Source organism: Crocuta crocuta, unplaced genomic scaffold, assembly GCF_008692635.1.
Source record: "Crocuta crocuta isolate KB4526 unplaced genomic scaffold, BGI_CrCroc_1.0 scaffold164, whole genome shotgun sequence".
Classification (NCBI taxonomy): Eukaryota; Metazoa; Chordata; class Mammalia; order Carnivora; family Hyaenidae; genus Crocuta; species Crocuta crocuta.
This window is the reverse complement of record NW_027530016.1, coordinates 2,741,518-2,765,298: the sequence shown is the minus strand read 5'-3', so window position 1 is coordinate 2,765,298 and position 23,781 is coordinate 2,741,518. Positions and strand designations below refer to the sequence as shown.

Below are 23,781 nucleotides of genomic sequence, written 5' to 3'. Positions count from 1 at the left end.
CTTACCATAGCCATCATGTCTAAACGAAGAAGGGTGTTCTCCCAAAATGGCTTGTCTCTGGCGACCCTTTCCTCTATCTGACACAAAAGTAGAAACATGGTTTTAACAATTTTGACCCAAATACTTAACAGAGTTCTCACATGGGAAACACCCATTCAAAACATCCATTACAATTCATAAAAGAAATAGGATTCCTGGTTAACTTTAAACATCCATTCATATCCAATTTAAATACAAACACCAAAAGTTTAAGGAAGTAATTCTATCTAACAAATTTCCACTTAACTTGAAAATATCTTTTGGGCAAATGCCAAATACAATCACACTTTCAAATTTAAGGAAAGAATGGATACTTTTCAGAAAGTGAACATACACAATGCTAGAGTTTGACACTGTACAGAAGTTTTTACCAATACATGTCTTTAAAACAAGCTTTAAGTGCAGTACTTTTGAAAGACAGTACCTGAATCATACTATTAGCTTCAACAGCAACACATTTTCAAAGTGGGCTTCTTTCAAGAAGTTCAGCATAAGCCAACAACAACCTGTATTACATGGTTTCACAATCAGTAAACACAGAGTATTTTGTATGTATATACACATATTTACAAACACCTACTGACTTGAGAGCTGGAAATTTGCACATCACTGGCCGATATTATAGCATGGATTGGTAATTGTCTATAGACCTTAACACCAGGCAGGCCTATGAGCACCCTCCAAAGTTTAAATATGCCAAGATAAAGCTAACCAAGGGGGCTACATTATTGGATGAGAGTACTACAATACTCCTAAAAGATAATTTTCATTCTAGCTATGTTTTCAGGAAAGGCATGACAATTTTCCTAAATCTAATATGAGATATTAGTAATAAAATTACATTCAAGTTTCTAAAATAGCACTTCCTATGTGGGTTGGTAAATTTTAGATATTATTGTACAATGCTTTTAGAAAATCTGATCAAATCATAGTACCCAATAAGATTTTTAAAAAATGTATCTTAAGAGTCTGTTCATTCTAATCTTTGAAAATTCGGAGAGGCCTTCTATAAATCCTTAGTCACCTAAACAAATGAGGTTTATGGGAGATGAGAAATAATATTCACTTCAGCCTAGAGAAGTATCACTTATTAAGTACCTATTCAAAGTTATCATAGCATTAAAAGGGACCTAAGAGGTCATCTTGTTCAATTTATTGTATATAAAGTCTCTTTACACTATCCCTATCAGTTGGAACCTCTAGCATCTGCTTACCCAACACCAATAAGATTCTCATGACTTTTCCTTACATTTTCAGTTAGTCCTAAATAATGAGAAAATTAATTTTTATATAGTATAGAAACTGGCCCTCTATCCACTTCTATCCCATGTGAGGCCTCATAGACTTAGTCTTTCTCCAAACACCCTTTCAAATGCTTCCAAGTTATTAAGATTCTCCCTCTATTTTCCCAAAGTCATTTCTTCTCCAGTCATTCACAGCTCCTTCTTTCCATTACGTGGGTTCTAATATCCAGCATCATCATTTAAGTCTCACTCCTCTTGAATCAATCCAGTCTGCTAATCCCTTCTGTTAATGTTTCTCTGCTTAAGCATGCCACCAAACACTAAATGCAATTCCTCATCTGATGATCTAAGGAATCCTAAACTGCCATGTCATCATGACTCAGTGTTATTGATACAGTTAACAGTGTGTTATTAAGGAAAGAGCACTAGATTGGGTCAGAAGATTCCAACTCAACCACTAGTTCACTGTATAATTACAGAAACTCACAATCTTCATTATAAAATGAAGGAGTTAAGAGTAGATAATCTCCCAAGGGATCTTTAAGCCAAATCTTCTCATTATAAACAGTTCTCTGGATTTGAAGCATTAACAACCTAATATCAAGTCACATAAAACGGAAGTATATAGAAGAGTCAAACTACATCGGTCTATAAATAGTGGTTTCTAACTTTTCATGAATTCATCTGAAATCTCCCCAAAAAGATGTACACATACACAAGTTTTGCTTAACATTTCTGGAGTGATTCTCTGGAGTCCAGGCTACAAATTAATTTTTTGCACTAAAATATGATTTGGGCTGAAAAGGACTTTTAAAAATGAGGTTATATTTATTATAGAGCTCTTTTTGGTAGAAAAAGTTACAATTCATTCACAGGATGCCTGGGTGGCTCACTGGGTTAAGCATCTGACTCTTGATTTTGGCTCAGGTCATGATCTCAGGGCCATGAGAATGAGCCCTGCGTCGAGCTCAGCACAAAACGTGGAGTCTGCTTGGGATTCTCTCTCTCCCTCTCTCTCTCTGCCCCTCCCCCACTCATGCTGTCTCTCGCGTTCTTTCAAAATAAGTGAATAAACTTAAAAAAAGTTACAATTCAATATCAACTTGAGTGGAAGATGAAGTCACTAAAAAAACAAGAATATAAACTGGCATGGTCTCCCTACACAAGTATCTGTAAGGATTTAGAAAACAAGAGTTTCTTCCCTTGAAACATAACCATGTAAATTCTACTTTACTTCTTTATATTTCACTATTTAAATATCTATCTAACACATTTGTAACATTTCTGACTGTAATTCTTCATATGAAAAACTAATCTGTTGGCTCTGCGTAAACTTCAGACCTTCTAAAAGAACAGATGTAAACACTATTAAAATAAGAAACGTATCTACAATGCTTTAAGAGACATTAAGAGAAAGGTTACCAGAACTCACTATTTCAAATGAGTCAAAAAAAAAAAAAGTGTTCAATACTTCTGATTGTAATTTGACAGAAGTGAGAGATTTCTCATCAACCACTTGTTCTGTTGTTTGAGTACTAAGGCTTTGTTTTCCAAGACTGTATTCAACCGTACCAAGTCTATGCCAAGCAGATTTGTGAGCAGTGAGAAACGTGGGGTCCAGCTGAAGCTGCATTATACTACAAACCTGGTTGCAACCCCATGCATAAAACAAGATGACTTCCTAAGAATTGAGAATTAAGGGGACAATCACCCAAAGTCCTAAATATTTGAATGTGCGAAAGAATATCGCATTGTCTTTAATTTTTTCTTTTGGCAAGAATACATGCACTACACAGTACCTACTGCCCACAGTATTTTGGATGCCATGAAAATTTTTCCTACTTGATGGATTTTTACAGATTATGCTCATCTTGATGAGTTTTTTAACATGTGGTTCCAACACTGATATTGTAGTTGAGGTGTAGCCAATACTGCAGCCCCCTTGTTTTTACAAGTTCCACATTTTAATTTGTATATTCCAGAATTGCCACACAGTTAGTTGAACAATTTTATCAGTCAGATCTATGCTCATGAAATCTAGCATTTATAAGTTATAGGTGAAAATGCATCTCAAATGAAATGCTCTCACTTTACGATTTATCAAGTTTAAATATAGTCTACCTTGAACAGACATGTTACTTTCACCTACATTTGAAATGTCAAAATTTCTAGTTACACAAGTTAACATGAGTGATAACCTTATATTGTTACAGAAAGTGACAACTTATGAACAGCCACTTTACAAAAAAAAAAAAAATCAAACCACACAGAAATTGTCTTTTACATATAATGCCGCCTTTTCATCATCAGGTTAATCTATTCAATGTCCACAGTTAAGGGGAAAAAAAACCCAAAAGAGTAAACTTAAGTGCAGCAAGTGTGCACCTTTCTAATCCTTTTATCTCTAATATCTGTGTGGATTGGTTGAGCATAAGCAGTTCTTAAGACCTGTTGATAAACTGGCCCTGGTCATTTGCCAATTAACAATTTGAATCTAGGCTGCAAACAGTTACAGTAATGGGAATTAAGATTTACAACATTGTAGATAAAGTCTAGTACCCGTTAGTGAAAAGTCTTAAATTCTACAACTGAAACCTTAAGGGAAATCAGACCAATATATACATACAACTTGAATAAATGGGCACAGTCTATCATGGTGTTCATCCCATGCAAGTCTGAAGTACTGTTAAGTGTCCTCCTTTAAAAACTTGGGGTGATGGTGCATGCAGTATGCAGTCAAGGTGAATTGCAAGTCTGAGTTTTTCAGAGGGCTTTTTGCTGATGCCGATGTTGTGCATGATGAAGTGTAGAGTCAGCCTGCTGGAGTCCTCTATCCTTCTTAATGCCTTGTCCAGCTTGGGGGAAAAGTTCTTTCCATAGAGAAGCAGTGTGCAAGTTTGCAGTTTGTAAGGAATATTCTGAATCAGTTTCCTCTCCTCCAAAGAGAGAGAGCTGCTTGGAGAAATGCAAGTCCTTGAACTGCGGGCGTGCCTGTATGTATGGGCTCCTGGTTGAACTAAATATAAATAACTCAGTACACACCAGTAGGGGGCACTAATTTCAAGGTTATTTTCCAGCATTACATAGCCTTTGGCAACAAAAGCATTCACCAACAAGGTTTTCATTTAAATGAACTAGCTCACCTCAGGAAAAAGGAATCTAACTGCATGTAAAAATTTGTCAGATGTTAAGTACATTCTAAAACGCATAAAATACTTACCTCGTCTTCCCAAATACGGTTTAGTGTAGTCCCAACTGTCATTGTCATTCCTAATAACATTTAGACGAGTTGGCTGTTAAGATTAAAAAGAAAGTAAGTTCAAATTGTACATCCAAAGCATAAATATTTCTTTGGTGAAGTGCTGAAAAAATATTTACCCTTGCATATTCGATTTTTAGTGTACAACATCCAGCATATATATCTGCTCCATTGAGTGCTGCTTTAGCTTTCTGGGCACAAAGGACTGATTCAAACATAAGCTCTATTAAGGAAATTTGGTTTAAGGTATCCAATATTTTATCATTATTCACGGCCTCAGAAAAGGACTGAAAATAATCAGAACACTCACTTCTAGAAATGTTTTACCAATAAAATTTCTAGATGAATTTTAAGAGTATTTTCAAACTCAAGGGTGCCAAAGAAAACATAATAAACTGGGGCTCCTGGGTGGCTCAGTCGGTTAAGCGTCAAACTTCAGCTTAAGTCATGATCTCATGGTTCATGGGTTCGAGTCCCACGTCGGGCTCCGTGCTGACAGCTCAGAGCCTGGAGCCTGCTTCAAATTCTGTCTCCCTCTCTCCCTGCCCCTCCACTGGTCATTCTGTCTCTCTCTCACTTTCAAAAATAAACAAACATTAAAAAATTAAAAACACAAAAACAACACGAAAGAAAACTTAAGAAACCAAACTATATCAATCCTTCCAAGTCATCTGAAGTACTTTATAAATTGAAAGGAAGAGGGGATATGGAGCATGGTCACATTCCCTGGCAAAGGACAGTTTACTATCTTGAAACAGGAAATATTTTACTCTGAAAAGTAGGAAAAACATTNTGTCAGCACAGAGCCCGACGCGGGGCTCGAACCCACGAACCGTGAGATCATGACCTAAGCGAAAGTTGGACGCTCAACCGACTAAGCCACCCAGGCGCCCCCAAATACTTGGATTTTAATATACTTCTGAGAAGACAGGGTTTTATAATCATTAAACTATCTTCACTTTGTTGGTTTTCAAAAATTACTTGAGTCTAAGTGGCTAAAATGAACAAATCAGGAGACTCTAGATGCTGGCAAGGATGTGGAGAAACGGGCACCCTCCTACACTGCTGGTGGGAATGGAAGCTGGTACAACCCCTCTTGAAAACAGTATGGAGGTTCCTCAAAAAACTAACAATAGAACTCCCCTATGACCCAGCAGTAGCACTGCTAGGAATTTACTCAAGGGATACAGAAGTGCTGATGCATAGGGGCACATGTACCCCAGTGTTCTTAGCAGCACTCTCAACAATAGCCAAAACATGGAAAGAGCCTAAGTGTCCATCAACTGACAAATGGATCAAGAAGACGTGGTTTATCTATACAATGGAATACTACATGGCAATGAGAAAGAATGAAACCTGGCCATGTGTAGCAACATGGATGGAACTTGAGGGTGTTATGCTGAGTGAAATAAGTCAGGCAGAGGACAGATACCATATGTTTACACGTATAGGTGGATTAGGAGGAAGTTAATGGAGGATGATGTGGGAGAAGAAGGGGAAAAATAGTTGGGTAGAGGGAGGGAGGCCAACCATGACAGACTCTCTAATGCTGAGAGCAAACTGAAGGCTGCGGGGAGTGGGGAAGAGGGGAAGGGGGTGATGGGCATGGAGGAGGGCACTTGTTGGGATGAGCACTGGGTGTTATATGTAAACCGACTTGACAATAAACTATAAAAAAATTACTTGAGTCTATGATTGTTTAAAAAAAATCAAAACCAAAGTGGTTTTTAAAAAATCGGTGAAAATACCTTGCCAGAAGTAAGCACCATTAAGAGTATGCTGTCTATCCCTACCTTCTTCTGTGCATACACATGTACATATAGGATGTGGAGGCAGGGGTAGTTATTATTCTTTTTTTACCTGGGATTATACAGTACATACTATTTTGCTACTTGTTCTTTTTACTCAACATGTAACAAATTTCATAAAGAAAAGTTCTTACTTAAACCATGACCATTTAAAAGATGCAATAAAAAAAGGTAAGATTAGTTTTACTGACTAAAGTTTTGGTACTTCCAAACCACCTATCTTAAGGAGAGGTTCAGAAAAGTCCATTTAGGATACATTTTTAAAAGGTAGAGATGTACATATTATCAAATAATGTTATTTCTTCCCCCATTAAAAAGACAAAGCACACTGTGAGATGAAGCACTGGCATGTTTTAGGTAGCAAGCTATTATCTGTGGGTACTACGGTTTTTAAATCTAAGACAGATAGATTTGGGGGAGGAATGGAGAATAAATACCACTTGTTCAGAAATAAGCAGGAAAAAGGAAGGCCTATATTACATAGCATTCATATACATCAATTAAAAAATTTACAAATAAAGGATATTCAACCATTGCTTGTATCCCATTTCTCTTGAATATAACAATACGTTGTACTTTTCCAACAGGATTGCATACTGTATATAAAACATCCTATAAAGGAAAGAAAACAAGATTTCTTCACATTTTATATTTGGAAAAACAACAAAGTTACACCTTGCTTTTTTCTACTAAAAAAATTCTGTCAAGATGTGGTTTCTATTCATTACTAATTAAACTTTTAGAAATTGTTACCCTTCTAAAGTTACTTCCTGACCTATACAATATACCCAACATTAGAGAAGTTATAATGAAACATGTCAAAAAGACTGTTACCTATTTTATCTCCTAAATAAACCCTCGATTCTTATTTTAACAGGTACCTAAAATAATGTCTGACAATACACAATAAATAAGCAAAAACTATAATCAATTAATGGTTTGTTTTCCAAATGTGACTCAGAAATGTTTATTTGACAAACACTTGAATTATAGTAATATTTATTAAGGGGTAGTAATAGATCAACTCAGTATTCATTTTTCAAGAGACAATGACTACAGAGAAAAGACTCAGGAAAGATCATTTATACAGTGTTAGATGTCAGCAAACAAGATCCCTGAATTAAGTTAAGAGAGAACTTAAATACCCGCTTAAGAACAATTCTTCAACTGTCAAGAAATTTCTTGAGCACCTACAATTACACAGTGGCACCATTAGGCACTAGGGATACAACAATAAGCAAATCAGAGTACTTACACTAGGTTAGGTACATTCTTTCTCCCAAAACACACATTAATACTGCTTACTAATAAGCCTAGAAATATTACAGAGGTAAATAATATCTAACAAAATTTAAATAGTATCTTATGCTTTAAGTTTATGTCCCAGTATCATATAGAAATCATTTTTCTTCCCAGAGAGCACAAGAGGGGAAGGGGCAGAGAGAGGGGACAGAGGATCCGTAATGGGCTCTGCAAGCCGGATGTAGAGCTCGAACTCATGAACTGCAAGATCATAACCTAAGCCAAAGTCGGATGCTCAACCTTTAGTCACTCTAAAGGCAAATTTCAAAGTCACTGTTAATTTAGTTTATACTAAAATACATACCACTGTAATTGGATAAAGAGGATTCTGAATTGATAGCAGAAGAACTTTGTTGCCTCCTGATGGATCATCGGTATTGCCTGGCCGAGTAATCCTTTTGCTCGTAGAATAGTTGAAAAAAGCCTGTTGACCAGCAATGTACACAGGTTCATCCGCAGCAAATGTCACACATTCTTTGGCACTATCTATGTTTTCAAATTCCACTAGAGCCTGCCGTTTAAATGGCATCATCATAACATAGCTGAAAGGCAGATTGGGAGGAATACCCAAATAATAAATTCAGTTAACATTATTTATTCTCAATCAAGGAAAGGCAGACTCTAATAAATATGTGTCAAATCAGACTGATTAGTATTCTTCACTACCTATTATCTAATGTCAATCAATTTTTTTTAAGTTTATTTATTCATTGGGCAAGGGCAGAGAGAGAGGGAAACAAGAGATCCAAAGTGGGCTCTGTGCTGACAGCAGAGAGCCTGATGTGGGGCTCGAACTCACAAACCATGAAATCAAAACCTGAGCCGAAGTCAGACAATCAACTGACTAAGCCACCCAGGCACCCCCAATGTTAGTCAATTCTTAAGTCATCCAAATAAATTGTGGTATACCAGGTAGATGGTCCACATGTGAAAGCTTATCCTCCTGTGACAGAAAGGTTTTCCACCTTTTGCCTTCCTCAATCACAATTCTGTTATCAGTTACTAATGACCGGGCCCTGTTTATTCTTCAGGCTGCCACTCCCAAGCAATACTAGAAAATAGCTACACACAGAAACCAATGCAGATGAAACTGAACAGAAAGTTAGCAGATGGGATCCCTAACAACAGAAGCTACTACCTCTACTGAATTTTCCAAATAAATAAGTGCCCATACTAATAACTAAGGACTATATAATTCTGCTTATCTTACTAAAAACAAGAGAAATAAAGTATACATAAAAACAACTGCAAACCATCCAAATTTCATATATATAATCTCTTCCAAAATATTTTTAAGTATTAAAGAATCCATGAAAAGGTACTTATTAGATGATGGTAATCACGGTTGTCTGCAAACAAAGAGGGTGAAGTTATTTACATTTCATTGTATATACTCTTGAGGAGGAACATATTTTAACAGGTGAAATGAAAAATAAAGCAATGAAGAGAGGGAGAGAAGAAAGAAATCAAAGCACATGGATCACAGCAGGGGAAATAATATGTCCTCTATTCAGAAGAACAAGCACCTTAAAAAATGTTTTAAAATACAATTAGCATAGTTTTTTCTAAGAGGAGAAGGCTCTGCAAAAAGAACATCAGGTCAGGTACTCAGTGACAGCAATTTCTGAATCAGGCATCTAGACCTACCGCTACCCTTTAGAAAGCAGCAAATGATTAATAAATAACAGACCACTTTGTAGCCTGGCAAATTACGTAATTTCTTATGAATTTCAGCTTCCTCTTTTATAAACTGTGAAGGATTGTTGTCAAGATTACAGTTACTAAATTTTTAAAAAGATTTTTTAAATGTTTTATTTACTTCTGAAAGAGAAAGAGTGAGACAGTGTGAGCAGGGGAGGGTCAGAGAGAGAGGGAGACACAGAATCCGAAACAGGCTTCAGGCTCTGAGCTAGCTGTCATCACAGAGCCCGACGTGGGGCTCGAACCAACGAACCGTGAGATCATGACCTGAGCCGAAGTTGGATGCCCAACCGACTGAGCCACCCAGGCGCCCCTACAGTTACTAAATTCAAACTGCTTGCCTTGCCTCATTCATCTTCATATTCTAGAAACAGCGCTGACACGTAAAGGGCATTCAATCAATATTTGTTGGTCTATGAGGCTTGTTAGCTCTCCCTACCCACATTGTTCAAACTTAAAGGAAATCTAGAAACAATAAGGCCTTGAATTAAAGAATTATCAATTATGAATATAAAATATAAATTTCAGGAAAGAAATACTCCTTTTAGAAATTTCTTGCTAAAGTTCTGAAGTCTTGCATACAAAAAACAGAAAACCCTGGAGTGGCACCTGGGTGGCTCAGCTGGTTGAGCGTCTGACTTCGGCTCAGGTCCTGATCTCGCGGTTCATGGGTTCAAGCCCCACGTCGGGCTCTGTGCTGACAGCTCAGAACCTGGAGCCTACTTCAGATTCTGTGTCTTCCCCTTTCTCTGTCCCTCCCCCACTCATATTGCCTCTCTCTCTCTCAAAAATACCATTAAAAAAATTAAGAAAAGAAAAAACCTGGAATCAAGACTATGGTAAAGGAATTAAAGAAGGAGGCACTTGGGTGGCTCAGTTGGTTGAGTGTCCGACCTCGGCTCAGGTCATGATCTCACTGTTTCAAGCCCTGTGTTGGGTTCTGTGCTGACCGCTCAGAGCCTGGAGCCTGCTTTGGATTCTGTGTCTCCCTCTCTGCCCCTCCCCTGCTAGTACTCTGTCTCTCTCTCTCTCAAAAATAAATAAACATTAAAAAAGTTAAAAATAAAAAAGAAATTAAAGAAGAACAAGCATTCTCCTCCTACAAATATAAGGTGGTTGTATAGCTAAATAGTATTACGAAGTTTTAAGTATGTTAATAATGCCCTTTGCCTCTCTGGAACACAGAAAATTATAAAGGTTCAAAAATAAATTTTGTATTGACCTGTCATAGACTTGGTCATAGTTAAACTGCCTTCTATGGTAACTACAATAAGAAGTGAGCTAGAAGCACAGACTTAACAGTTAAAAAGTGGCATCACATGAAGATAAAGAAGGGAAAATTAGAATGTTGCAGACATTTTAGAATGCACCTAAATTATCTGCCAAGTAATTTTTAAGAAATCCTGAAAAGCATAATTTGAGGAAGATAATGAGAAGAACAAAGAAAGAAAAAATAAAAGGGCTAAGGGACATGGTAGGATCAGTGCTTTCAACTTGTAACTTGAAACACATTTACCAATATTTAAATAAAAGCAGGAGAATGCAAAAGATTTTATTATACAAATTGGGTCCCAAAAGTTTTGTTTTAAAATATTAAAACCAATGTAACTAATCATACCTAGCATGCTCTCCTTTAATGGAAGGGGAAAAGGGAAGAAGAGATACTCAGAACATCTTTTTAAGCATTCTTTTGATCCTAATACATGAATATACTATAGAATAAAGACAACAAATATGCAGAATTTTATTATAGTGGCACAACCATTCTCAACATCTTATCACAGTTTCTCCTAAACTTCTTTCCTACACATCTAGTTTTCAGGTATAAAGTCACTCTATGTTGAACCTGGTGACGCATCTTTTTAATTTGAGCAGTTTCTATATAATCTCTATAATACCACACATACCACTAAAGAAATAAACAGAGAAAGGTTCTATAAATGCAACATATTGAAGCAAAACACCTACTCCTCACTGGAGGCTGTTCAAGGTTCTTTCAGTTTTAACAGCAGCCACCTCTTATTCAAGATCATTTCACACCATTAAAACTCCTAGTGCACATATTTATGCCAATTAAACTTTTAATTATACACCAATTTGTTCCAATTATTTCACGACTTTTTTATCCAAAAAACTACCAATCCTGAAGGCAAAATGATGTGCTATGCAAGCTAATGAATTACATTCACATATAAAACAGTTTACCATGGACTAAATATCAAAAATTATACAGGCCACTCAGAAGTGATTCAAATAACTCACCAACTTCAACAAATATTTCTTTAATGCTGAACATTCAGATCATGTGTCATAATTAACATCAATATATCAATACAGTTACGATTTCTCTAAAGTTCCCACCAGTATTTGCTCATCAACCTGTTCTCTGACATTGCTTCAGTATTTCTTGGCTTTAAAGAAGTAACTTTAAAAGCCTAAAATAAAATTACAAAAGAAAAAATAAACCAGAAATAACCATCTCTTTCTAACTCCATGGGACAATGCAACCCATGGGGTTAATCTAGTACCAATGTATGTGTCTAAATAAGGTCTAAGTCTGCTTCAGTATATAATGTTCCAGACAAACTTAATCTCCAATATCCTCTCCAAATGACTAAAGAAGTCATCTTAGTGACATTTCAAGAAATGGGCTTTCTTTTGCCCATGTGGACTGCCAATGTGGACGTCCATGAATAAATACCTAACAGTGGTTTCTAAGGAACTAAGTTGAGGATAACAGGCTTGCCAAGTCATCTACCTCTCTATTAAGATCATCAAAGAAATTTAAAAAGATGCCATGATGGAAGGTGTCACCCAACACTACTATTCCTTTGAAACAATGATTTCTTCCTGTTGGACATCTCTGCTCTCTCTCTCGCTATCTATGCATCCTTTCAATACCCAAAACTCCACATAAAGTTCTATAAAACTGAAGCAATCAGGCTACCTCGGCAAATATACTGAAATTTCTCCCATTTATGTATTTTGACTTAGACTGTGCCTCTGATGCCTCTAACCAACATATTCACCAAGGAAAAAAAATATTAAAATCAACTCTCAACTATCCATACTAATAAGAGAACAACAGCCGGGCACACTCCAAAAATAATTTAGAAAGAATTTTTGAGTGTCTATGTTTGGCAGCACATTCACTTTTCTGATTATGTTTTCACTTGAGTCAATATTCTTAAGCATACACCAACTTCCTGGGAAGAGAAAGGAGAAGCCTGAGTGAATACAAAACTAGGATAAAACATACTTCTCATGATCCGTAGAAGAACTCACAGCAACAAACACCTAAGGCAAATAATGCCTCCTCTTCAACTACCCACTTTTAGTTCCCATTTAATTCGTAAACATTCCCGAATAAACAACAACAAATCAGTATTTAAGTACCACTACGTGAAACTCTAAAGATGAAGGGTGCAACCAACTCATTCAAGTATCAGAGCAGTGTTTAACAAGGAGTCATGGACTCATTTGAAAGTCAGATGAAAGATGCAATAATCCATTTTGCATACACCCTGGCTAAGCAGGGACAGGCAATCACCATCACGGATCCACAAAAATATATCTGTGCATCATCCCAGGAAGGATAAAAATAAGAGGCTTAAAAGTTTCTAAAGAAATACTGTCAGAGGGAAACCTTAATATATACTATGGCCAAACATCAAGGCTTGTATTATAGCAAGCAAGCAAGCAAGGCTTGTTTTACTACACTGTTTTCAATCTGCATGAAGTCCCTATGGGTCTTACCATATCGTTCCAAATTTCTCAAGGGCCTCCACAAGGTCTGCTTCCACCACAGATTCACAGAGTCCTCGAACGTGGACAACAGGTGAAACAGAAACTTTATGATGACTTCCACCTGCCTCCTAAGCAAGAGAAAATAATTTCTAATTAAAAACTTTAAAAGTATAAATTGTATCTGTAGTAAATTTGACTCTGCATCCAAAAGCAAACATTAAAAAAAAATTCCCAACCAAATTTCATTCACAAGTTAGCAAAAGGATCTGACAATAAAATCATCAATTGTTAGGCATGTGGGGGCCTGGGTGGCTCAGTCGGTTAAGCATCTGACTTCAGCTCAGGTCATGATCTCACGGTTCATGGGTTTGAGCCCCACAATGGGCTATGTGCTGACAGATAGCTCAGAGCCTGGAGCCTACTTCGGATTCTGTGTCTCCCTCTCTCTCTGACCCTCCCCGGCTCAAACTGCCTCTATCTCTCTCAGAAATAAATAAAACATTTAAAAAAAAATTTTAATTGTTAGGCATGAAAATTTTGATTTCTTAGAAGGGAGTATTTTCTCTTAATAAGAAGTACAACATAGGGGGGCCTGGATAGCTCAGGGCCAGCTCTTAGTTTCAGCTCAGGTTATGCTCTCACAGTGTGTGGCTCTGTGCTGAAGGTGTAGAGCCTGCCTGGGATTCTCTCTCTTCCTCTCTCTCTATCCCTCCCCCATTTCGCATGCACACGCATGAACACTCTCTCTCAAAATAAATAAACAAATAAGAAGTACAACATAATAATTTATTTCAACTTCAATAAAATTTCAGAAAAAATTTCAACAGATGCAGAGTATGCTATGACTGGAATTACATTTTATACTCTTAGTTTCATAGATTTACCTACAAAAATTCAAAATCTCAAGTAGTCCAAATAAATCCCAATTTAAAATGTTTCTTTAATATAAAGATTATAAACTTTATTTATATCATCTTTTGTCCTTGCTTAATTGGTGATCTAGTTCCACACTAACTTGAAGTTTACTGTATTTTACTTAAGCGGAACGCTTGACAACTTAAATTTATACAAGGTACCGTCTTTGTTGATGAATAAGTATTGCAAAAAAAATGCAAGCCTTCCTGAGCTTCTCCGGAATACTCTGTATCTTTTGAGTACACCCAGAAGGTAGTTTTAAAATATAAGTATATGGACTATTATGAGATTTACTTTGACCATAAAAATGGCTCTATCATTTACTTATTCAAGTTCTATTTTTTTTTTTTAAGCAGGCTCCGCACTGGGCATGGAGCCTACATGGGGCCCAAACTCATGACCCTAAAATCAAGAGTTGAATACTTAACCGACTAAGCCACCCAGGCTCACCTCAAGTTCTATTAAGACTAAAATCTGTATTTTACAACTAGCCACTGGGCACCTCTCTTGCATCACTTCAGAAATGACTTCCATATATGATCCACATACACATACAAAAAATCTATTAAATGAAAAATGTTTTCTCCTACAGACTAATCTATAAGCACAAATGTTTTATCATTAAAACTTAAGAATCATTTTAAGAAAATTAAATCTCTTTATGGCTACTTTAAAAGACCCACCAATTTCTCTTTAGTATAAAGACTGTTAGAAAAATATAACAGTCCTGTGCACTGCCAATAAAAAAGTTACATCACAGTTTAAAGAGTTGATTTAAATATATGAAGTAACCATGGGACTATTCTCTTACATTACTGTCAGATTCATTTGCATTGCTTATGCGGAGTCTTTTCTATGATCAAGCAGATATTCATTACATGCCACTAAGTTTGAAACGAATCATTCTGATTGTACACTATGTAATCCAACACTCTATTACAACCTTAAGAAACGAGGCTCTTTGCCGCAGTGAAACCAACAACCAAATGTGCCTTGTCATCATTAAGCTATGTAGGAATGGACAACTATGTAAGAAAAGAGCTCCAAATCATACCTAAAAACCTAATTTAGAGCATCTATTTTTTTTAATGCTTATTTTTGACAGAGAGAGAGAGAGAGAGAGAGCGAGCGAGCAAGGGAGGGGCAGAGAGACAGGGAGACCCAGAATCTGAAGCAGGCTCCAGGCTCTGAACGGTGAGCACAGAGCCCGACAGGGGCTCGAACTCACAAACAATGAGATCATGACCTGAGCCGAAGTCAGAAGTTTAACCGAGCCACCCAGGCACCCCACATATATTTAAATATATTTAAAGTATAAATAACAAGTTTTACTCTAAAAATATTTAGACACAAATAGGGATCAAGAAATAAGACAGTCATCTCAGTTGATCCTTAGAAATCCGCTGGGAAGGGTAAAAGTACAAAAGAAAACTTCACTGGCTAAGATTATTCAAAAAGTTACTATAAAACAATAGTGGAAGGAGGATTTCAAATTAGGACTACAAAGAGACTACAGGGGCAACTAGGTGGCTCAGTCAGTTAAGCATCGGTCTTCAACTCAGGTCATAATCTCACCATTAGTGAGTTCGAGCCCCGCAAGGGCTCTCTGCTGTCAGTAATGAACCCCCACTTCAGATCCTCTATCCCCCCCCCGTACCTCTCTTGCTCTTGCGCTCTCAAAACTAAACATTTTTTAAAGAAAGAGAGAGACAACAAGTTTTTGAGTATTTGAGTCTTCATTTTACAATAGATAAGAAATAATATAAAAGACATTTCAGAGATAAATGGAGAAATTTAAATAGAGATAACATTTTATATTATGTAACGGAACTATTTACTGTGTTAGGTACCATTATAATAGTAATGTTTATGTGAAAAGAATATCCTCATTCTTAGGGAAGGCTGGGATATTTAGGGATGGATTGTCAGGTATCTCCAACTTTCACAGTTTAGGTGAAAAAATGTATATAAATATAGATATACACATATGGAGATAAAATCCCCAATAGAAAAATGTTAAAAATTGCTGAAACTAGGTGAAGGGCATATGTAATTGAATATTTTACAGAATAAAAAGTTGGGAAATTATTTTATTATATAATATTTAAAGCCTATAATAAAGTATGAGGAACCATATAAATACTCCTTAACTCACTAACCAGTTTAATATATAAAACACTAGCAAACGGTTGAATACATCTCTTACCTCCCTTCCCATCATGGATAATCAGTATTTTGAATATAATGCTAAAAAATATGACTGTTTTACAAATTGGTCTTCTCACAAAGAAAATGGATCACAGGACCAGTTTTAAAATCCCTCAAAAATATAATTACACTTCCTAAAATCAATAGATCAAGACTTAAGTCATTCTTCCGAAGTAGGAACTTATTAAATGAAAACAATACGGTACTTAGGGGAAGATATGATTATCTCAACCTAAAGGCAAAAAACATATCCTGTACCCCTTGTATTTCCTGGTTTCCACTCAATTAATCTGCCATTCATAGAGGTTTCTCTAATTTTTACATTATGTCTCCTTTTCTTAAACTTAAAACTTTCCCATCCTTTCTGTAGTTTAAATTTAAAAAATTCCTGAAGCAGTCACATCTGAGGAACCTCAAAAGAAAGAAGAAAACCCTAGAGCTGTTTCCAAATATAAAACTGATATATTAATGATATCTTTTCAAACAATATTCTCACCACCTCCCTTCTCCCCCCACCATACTAAAATTTTACTTAAATCAGTATTTTCTTATCTCTACTTATGCTTTATACTGGTGGTAAGAAATCTGTACAGCTTCTTTTATGTACCCTAAAATTACCTCTTTTAAGCATCATACTATACATCTGACTCCAAAATTGGTAAATAAACTAGTATTATTTACCCGACTGATATATAACACTTTGATCATGTCTTCTCCAGTTAACAAAGTTTTTTTCGATCCTTTCTCATACAGAAGCCCAAAGTTCTTCCATTTCTAGGCTCACTCTTTATCTATTTATGTTGATTACTTATCAGACAAAATACAATATTCGAAATGAGCACCCACCAAATGAAGGTATGCCTCCTGCAATTTATATATACTTTTGTTTTTAATTACCCTATTCCTGCTTATAGCAAACTTTGTCAACTATAATGGAGGCATTATTTGGTCCCCTGGGTGGGCTACAGACAGACCAGTCAGGTCATACCATTCCAAACTCTCGGTCCCTTAGAGGCTATCTCAAGGACCAACTTTAATAATACCAATTTTAAGTGCTAATTTTGACTACTTAAGAGCAGATTGAAGACCGAGCTCTACTGAAGAGAAGGGAAGCTCAGTAAAGTATAAATGAAGCTTCTGAGAGGAATGAGAAGGGCCCATTAATGCTTCTTCACATAGTAAAGCAACAACTGTAAACTGGCAAAGGCCAGGCACAATGTCCTTATTAGGCTTTTTTGTTTTCCCAACATCTCCATACTCAACACATGCTTAACAGCACAAGACTCGCTCAGCAGCAACTAAACAACCTTCTTCTGCCCTCTCAGAATTATAAATTTAAAAAGACCAAACTCAAGTTCAATAATTCAGCCCCCAACGCCAGACACAGAACTACTGCCAAGTGCTTATCCAGCTTCTCCCTAAACACTTCCAGTGACAGGAAACATACTACTCATGAGACAATCCATTATATTTTTAGAAAATTCTTCATAATATGCATCCAAATCTGTCTCCCTGTAGCTTTGTATCCAAAATGGGCTTTCGGAGGGCCTGGGTGGCTCTGTTGGTTAAGTGTCCAACTTCGGCTCAGGTCATGATCCCGCTATTCCTGGGTTCGAACCCCGTGTCAGGCTCTGTGCTGACAGCCTGCTCAGAGCCTGGAGGCTGTTTCAGATTCTGTATTTCCCTCTCTCTCTGACCCTCCCCTGCTCAGGCTGTCTCTCTCAGAAATAAATAAAACATTAAAAATTTTTTTTAAAAATGGCCTTTGAAGTCAGACCAGTGTTTGAATCTTTGGACATTTACTGGTTCCATTGATCTTGAGCTAACTGCCTTTTTAATCCTCAGTTTCACTATGAAGAAAAAAAATCCTTATCATGTAAGATTACAATAAATAAATGGAACAACAAAAATGTCTAGTACAGTGTGAGGTGTAGTTACTGAACAAGGGTTCAAGAAATATTAAATAGCACCCTCTACCCTTATCTACATTTCCCTCTTCTATATAACCTTCCAATTATTTGTAATGATTTCTCAAACCACACCCAAATATACCCTACAGGCTAAATATGCATCTCCCCCAATTCTTGTCATTCTTCTTATAATGTGATTTCATGTGTCTTTTCCATTCTGGTAATCATTCTCTGGATGCATTAGAACTCATCAACATTAAAAGAAGAAGAAGAGGGGGGCGCCTGGGTGGCTTAGTCGGTTAAGCGTCCGACTTTCGCTTAGGTCATGATCTCGCGGTTCGCAGGTTCGAGCCCCGCATCGGGCTCTGTGCTGACTGCCAGCTCAGAGCCTGGAGCCTGTTTCAGTCTGTGACTCCCTCTCTCTCTGACCCTCCCCTGCTCACGCTGTCTCTCTCTCTCCTAGAAATAAATAAAAATATTGAAAAAAAAAAAAAAAGAAGAGGAATTTATCAATACTATACCAAGAAATGAGTACAGTATTTCTAAGTACTTAAGGTTTTCCCTTTTACTTTGGATACTTCATACAGACCAAGGAAAAAGGTGTTTTAAGGGGCAGCTTAAAATACCTTTTATCTCACACTATGCTTAGAGTTAACTACATACTTTTTCTTACTAAACTAAACAATCACATCTCTTGGTCTTTTTCTTTTTTAAAAGAAACAATACAGCAGATCCAAAATATGGGAAATCCTTTAATTTTCTTACCTAAGTTTTCAGGTACATTTGATTACATAACAGAGCAAAATTAAAAAGAACAGCCATATATCATTCAAGTAACTTTTTAAAAAATAATCTTTACTTTTTTACTCATGTAGTAGAGATTATTTGGTTTTGCCTACCTAGATCCCCTTCCCCCTTATTCTGGTTAAACACACACACAACCCTGAACTCTGTATTATTCCCCTGGTATTTTCAATCACACAGTCATGCCTATCCAACTTCAGAGGTAGCCCTGAGATTAGTTGCGGGGAAAGGAAAGCTAAAAAGGGATAAATATAAATATGGACACTGGGGAAAGGGGAAGAGTGTTCTCTTTATTTGCTAGCTTGAAGAATGGAAGTCTAGCTTTAGAACTACATGGAGAGCATACAGAATCAAGTTTCAATGACATCATCTAAATCCCTAGATGCAGCCATACCTGAAACTGCTGCCACAACTTAGCTTTCATGGGCCAAGTTTTTGTTTGGCTTAAGCTCACCTGAATTGTTGCTGTGGTTGCAACTACAAGCTTTGAAAGGTGTATTCAGTTTCACAGAGGCAGAAAAAAAAAAAGGCATTAAATTTTTAAAGTAAATTATTTATTTTGAGAGATAGAGAAAGAGAGCTCAAGCCGGGAAGGGGGGAGGTGGAGAGGGAGAGAGGGGGGAGAGGGAGGGAGGGAGGGAGGGAGAGGGAGAGGGAGGGGGAGAGAGAGAGAGAGAGAATGAATCTCAATCAGGGGCCCCAGTGCGGGGCTCAAATCCACAAACTGCGATCATATCCCAAGCTGAAATCAAGAGACCAACACTTAACCAACTGAGACACCCAGGCAATCCTGGAATTTTTTTTTTTTTACTTTTATAACCCCATCACAGACAACAGCACCTGGCACATAAAAGGGGCTCAAGTATTGTTTTTAGAAGAGTTAAGAGATCACAGTGATCCTCATGTGATGGTTGAGTTCCAGAGGGGTTAAGTCACAAAGCATGCTGTTGGGAGCAGAACCGAAACACCCGCCTTGGCTGGGCTTACAGGTCCATTAACAGCTCTTTTCACTGTATGTACTAATACGAAGAAATGCAGTCACTTGTTAAAACCAAAAGATAATAAAACCTTCTACCTTTCACCACCTTTCCTTCTTTCCTAATCCCTGGCCTGAAAACCCTCACTCTACTACAGCAGCATAGCTAGAGACAGAGGACATTACTGCTATAGACACTTTAAAACTCTGGCACGTACCTCCAGGGCACACATCCTTTAGGTTTTTCATTCCCCAGGGTGTCATTACTGTGCTCACCGTCAGCCTCTAAACTTTTCCTGTGAGAACTAAGCTAACAAAGTGACCTCATCTTATCTCCCATCCCATACTATTCAATATCACGAATATTCCTATACATCTCTGTAATTCAAATCCTTAAAGTATAATAATGTATCTTAAATTCAAACTAGATCCTCCACATAATATATATATTGCTAAGAAATCCTAGGAACTACATTTTTATCATAGCATTTTGCCATCCTACAAGTCTATTTATTAAAAGTTGAAAAACTGAGTTAGCACTCCATAAATTTTTATCGATACTGGTCTTTACAAAAGCAGATCTTCTGGGGCGCCTGGGTGACTCAGTCGGTTAAGCGTCCGACTTCAGCTCAGGTCATGATCTCACCGTTCAGGGGGTTCGAGCCCAGTGTCGGGCTCTGTGCTGACAGCTCAGAGCCTGGAGCCTGTTTCAAATTCTGTGTCTCCCTCTCTCTCTGACCCTCCCCTGATCATTCTGTCTCTCTCTCTCAGAAATAAATAAAACGTTTTAAAAAATTATAAAAGCAGATCTTTTCTAGGTAACCTCTCAATTTAATTCTTCAATTGGTTTCACCAAATAAAGCCCTAATATTTGAAGTCAAGCTGCTTTCTAAAAAATAAACACATAGAAATTTACTACTAATATGATCTTGAAGGCCATGACTGCTAAATTTAAGACCACCACTTACTCCATAAGAATAAAGCAACTGTATAATACATAGCACAAACTTCCATAATCCAGCTTTGTTCAACAATGCGGCACAGTGAATCTGAAACACCCTAGGAATTTCTGATCTTCAAATTAAGTGCCAAAGACATAAATTTGAAGACTGTCTAATTTCTCATATCCAAACTACTAAGTCATTTCTCTATACCCCTTAACATGTCATGATCATTTACAGTGATCAATTCATCTTTAAATTAGAAGCATTTGTAGAAACACAGCTTTTCTTAAATACTCTTTCTTCTTTAAATCTAATTAATTAAATGGAAACTTAATTATCAAAAGCTAAATAATATAAATCCTTGAAGACGGACTTTGCACTGGACAAACCTCCAACTGAGTTGAAAAGATTGCCCATCGTTGTACCTAATCTGCATTTGCTGTTATTTAACAGTTTGATCACAAAGGTATTTCTTCCCTGGCTAGACTGGAGGACAGTTGAGGTTGAGCCAAAACCATTTCAGTTAGATGAATTACCATATTTCTGGCTCATGACACACTAGACATTAAACTTCTATCCAGGGAATGCCTATCCTAATAAAATGTTATTATGTACAGGTTTCCATAGTTGCAATAATTTCAAAATAGTACCAAAAATTACATGAAGACAAGGGTTTAAAAACAGGAAAAATAAGCCTTCATTAGATTTCACGTTGCAGTATTGCTTCTACTGTTAAAAGCAATTCACACTCGAAGAAACAAAACAGCAGTAAATAAACAAAAATTAGAATTTATAACTCAATCTGCATTTATTAGTTCCTGCCTGGGTAATTTAAAAGCTGCATTACATTAGTCACTGAATTACAACTTCAGGTATAGAAAAGTTTCTAGTAAGAGAACTCAAGAGTAGTAGTGAACTTTCTCAAAGGTAGTGACTCCCTCCAAACCCTGCCAAGTACTATTTCTACCGCCAGATACCATTCACTTTGGGTATATTAATTACGTATTATCTTCTTCCCAACATGCAAAATAATCTATTGCCTTAGTGTGTAATCTGATTTTCAAAAACACTTTTTTTCATAAAAGAATTTAGGTGTCTTTCCAAGAAACTTAAGACATTTCATGCTACTGCACAAAAGACTCGAGAGTTTTGGCAAAAGAAATACACTGATCCATCTAAAATACCAGTTACAATATTCCTGTTTCCAAACTTCCACAATGGAATTGACTTTGAGCTGAAACCTTAAAAAGACACGCATTTTTATTCACAAGCCCAAGTTACAGTTTAAATATTCCAAATACCTAGGCACAAAAACCAAGTCATATATATCTAGCTGTAAGGAAACATTTATTTAGAGGAAGAAAAAGTTCCTTTTTTCTAATGTGTTGAAACCTATGTCACAGTTTCATACTGAGAAACTCTAACACTGGAAACTACTGACCAGAATTTTTTTTCCTATAAAGATTCAAATAGCTAGGGGCACTGGGTGGCTCAGCCAGTTGGGCATCCAGACTCTAGATTTCAGCTCAGATCGTGATCTCCGGGGTTCGTTTGGGATTCTCTCCCCCTCTCTCTGCCCCTCCCCCCAACTCGAACTCGGTATCTCAAAATAAATAAATATTTCTTAAAAATTCAAATAGCTCAAAAGCTTATAACTGGCCTCTTATAAAGGGTGAAAAAACATTTTAATATCATATATGTGTACAATGACTTAAAATTCAGGAAAAGTTTCCTTTAAAAAAAAAAATCACCCTTAAAATGTGTCAGATGTTTAGAAGACATCTAAACCACTAAGATATATTAAGTGCACCCCAAAAGGGCCAAGGCTTTTGCTTTGCTTTGTTTCCTTAAAGTGTCCATGCCCCATGCAACTGAAGCGGAGTTACTACCTGCTGTGGATAAGACGATTTTCACATTCATTCTGCCTCCAGCTAACGTTTCTGGTAAGAGCAACAAGAATCTAGGAAAGTGTGTTTAATCCAACTCCGAGTTCAGGTCTTCCTTTCGAGGGGCAAATTTGGAACAAACCGTCCATGAAGAACTGTGGTGATTCTAAGATTTGCTTTACTTGCAAACAGGGGTGGTGTTAACACCTATCCACACTCGGGGGTTTTTTTGACCGAAGGGCTAAGATCTGGACTGAGCGATCATCATAAAACTGGGTAGCACAGCACGCACACCATGCCTGCCAAGAGTAAAAATTGTGAATTAAACCTTCAGGCACACTAGGGTGTGAGCTCCAGAGCGTCATTTGCCGTTCAGTTACGGCTCTGCTCAGGACCCGGGTGAAGAGAGACCCCGGCGGAACCGACGCAACAACCATCCTGCGACCGTGACCAGCGCGCCGCTGCTTCGGCCAAAGGGGCAGAAGGGAGCGGGGTCGTCCCGACGCGGGCCAGCAGCCCGCGGAGTTGAACTAACAAAGAGCTAATCGCGCACCGAAGCCCCCCGCGAGCGGAAGCAACGCCGCCCCGCCGCCCCCGCCTGGCTCCCCTCCCCAAGTTCAGGGCCCGCGGACGACTCGCGCGCTGGGCCTTGCAGCCAGGCCGGAGCCGGCTTCGCGGTCGGGATGCGGGAAACAGGTAGGGCCAAGAATAAAAGCCCCAGAGAGAAGAGCCGGCGCTTCCCGACGCGGTGAGCGCAGCAGCAGCGGGCAGCGAGGCGCGCGGAAGGCCCCGGGGCCGAGTNGGCGCCGCGCTTTGTTACCGGCTGTGAGAAGCTCCGGCCGCCGCCGCCGCCGCCGCCGCCATCGCCCCGGGGCGTCGCTTCCCGACGGTTCTCGCCTTCCTCGGCCGAGTAGTCGATCTCCCCCTCCTCGGTCTTCAGGCGCTTGGCCTGGCTCTCGTACTCGCGGTCCTCCTCGTACGTCTCCCTGGGAGAGGATGAGGAGGAGGACATGGCGGCGGCCGGAGGGACCGGCGGGC

At 37.9% G+C, this 23,781-nt stretch overlaps 1 protein-coding gene across 2 annotated transcripts in view; it reads right to left on the bottom strand.

The window, feature by feature from the left end:
* The window catches only part of HNRNPLL (heterogeneous nuclear ribonucleoprotein L like), a 38,145-nt gene extending 14,370 nt beyond the window's left edge, over positions 1-23,775 (bottom strand). Inside the window, exons 1-7 of one of the 2 annotated variants that reach the window (XM_077764255.1) lie at positions 23,564-23,775; positions 13,110-13,228; positions 7,957-8,194; positions 6,877-6,962; positions 4,662-4,758; positions 4,504-4,576; positions 6-77 (exon numbers count right to left, since the gene is read on the bottom strand). In XM_077764255.1, the coding sequence (XP_077620381.1) occupies positions 6-77; positions 4,504-4,576; positions 4,662-4,758; positions 6,877-6,962; positions 7,957-8,194; positions 13,110-13,228; positions 23,564-23,755 (877 nt within the window). In that variant the 5' untranslated portion in view covers positions 23,756-23,775. The remainder of the gene's footprint in view (positions 1-5; positions 78-4,503; positions 4,577-4,661; positions 4,759-6,876; positions 6,963-7,956; positions 8,195-13,109; positions 13,229-23,563) is intronic. The other variant, XM_077764256.1, reaches the window with a different exon arrangement.
* Between the last annotated feature and the right edge of the window lie 6 nt (positions 23,776-23,781).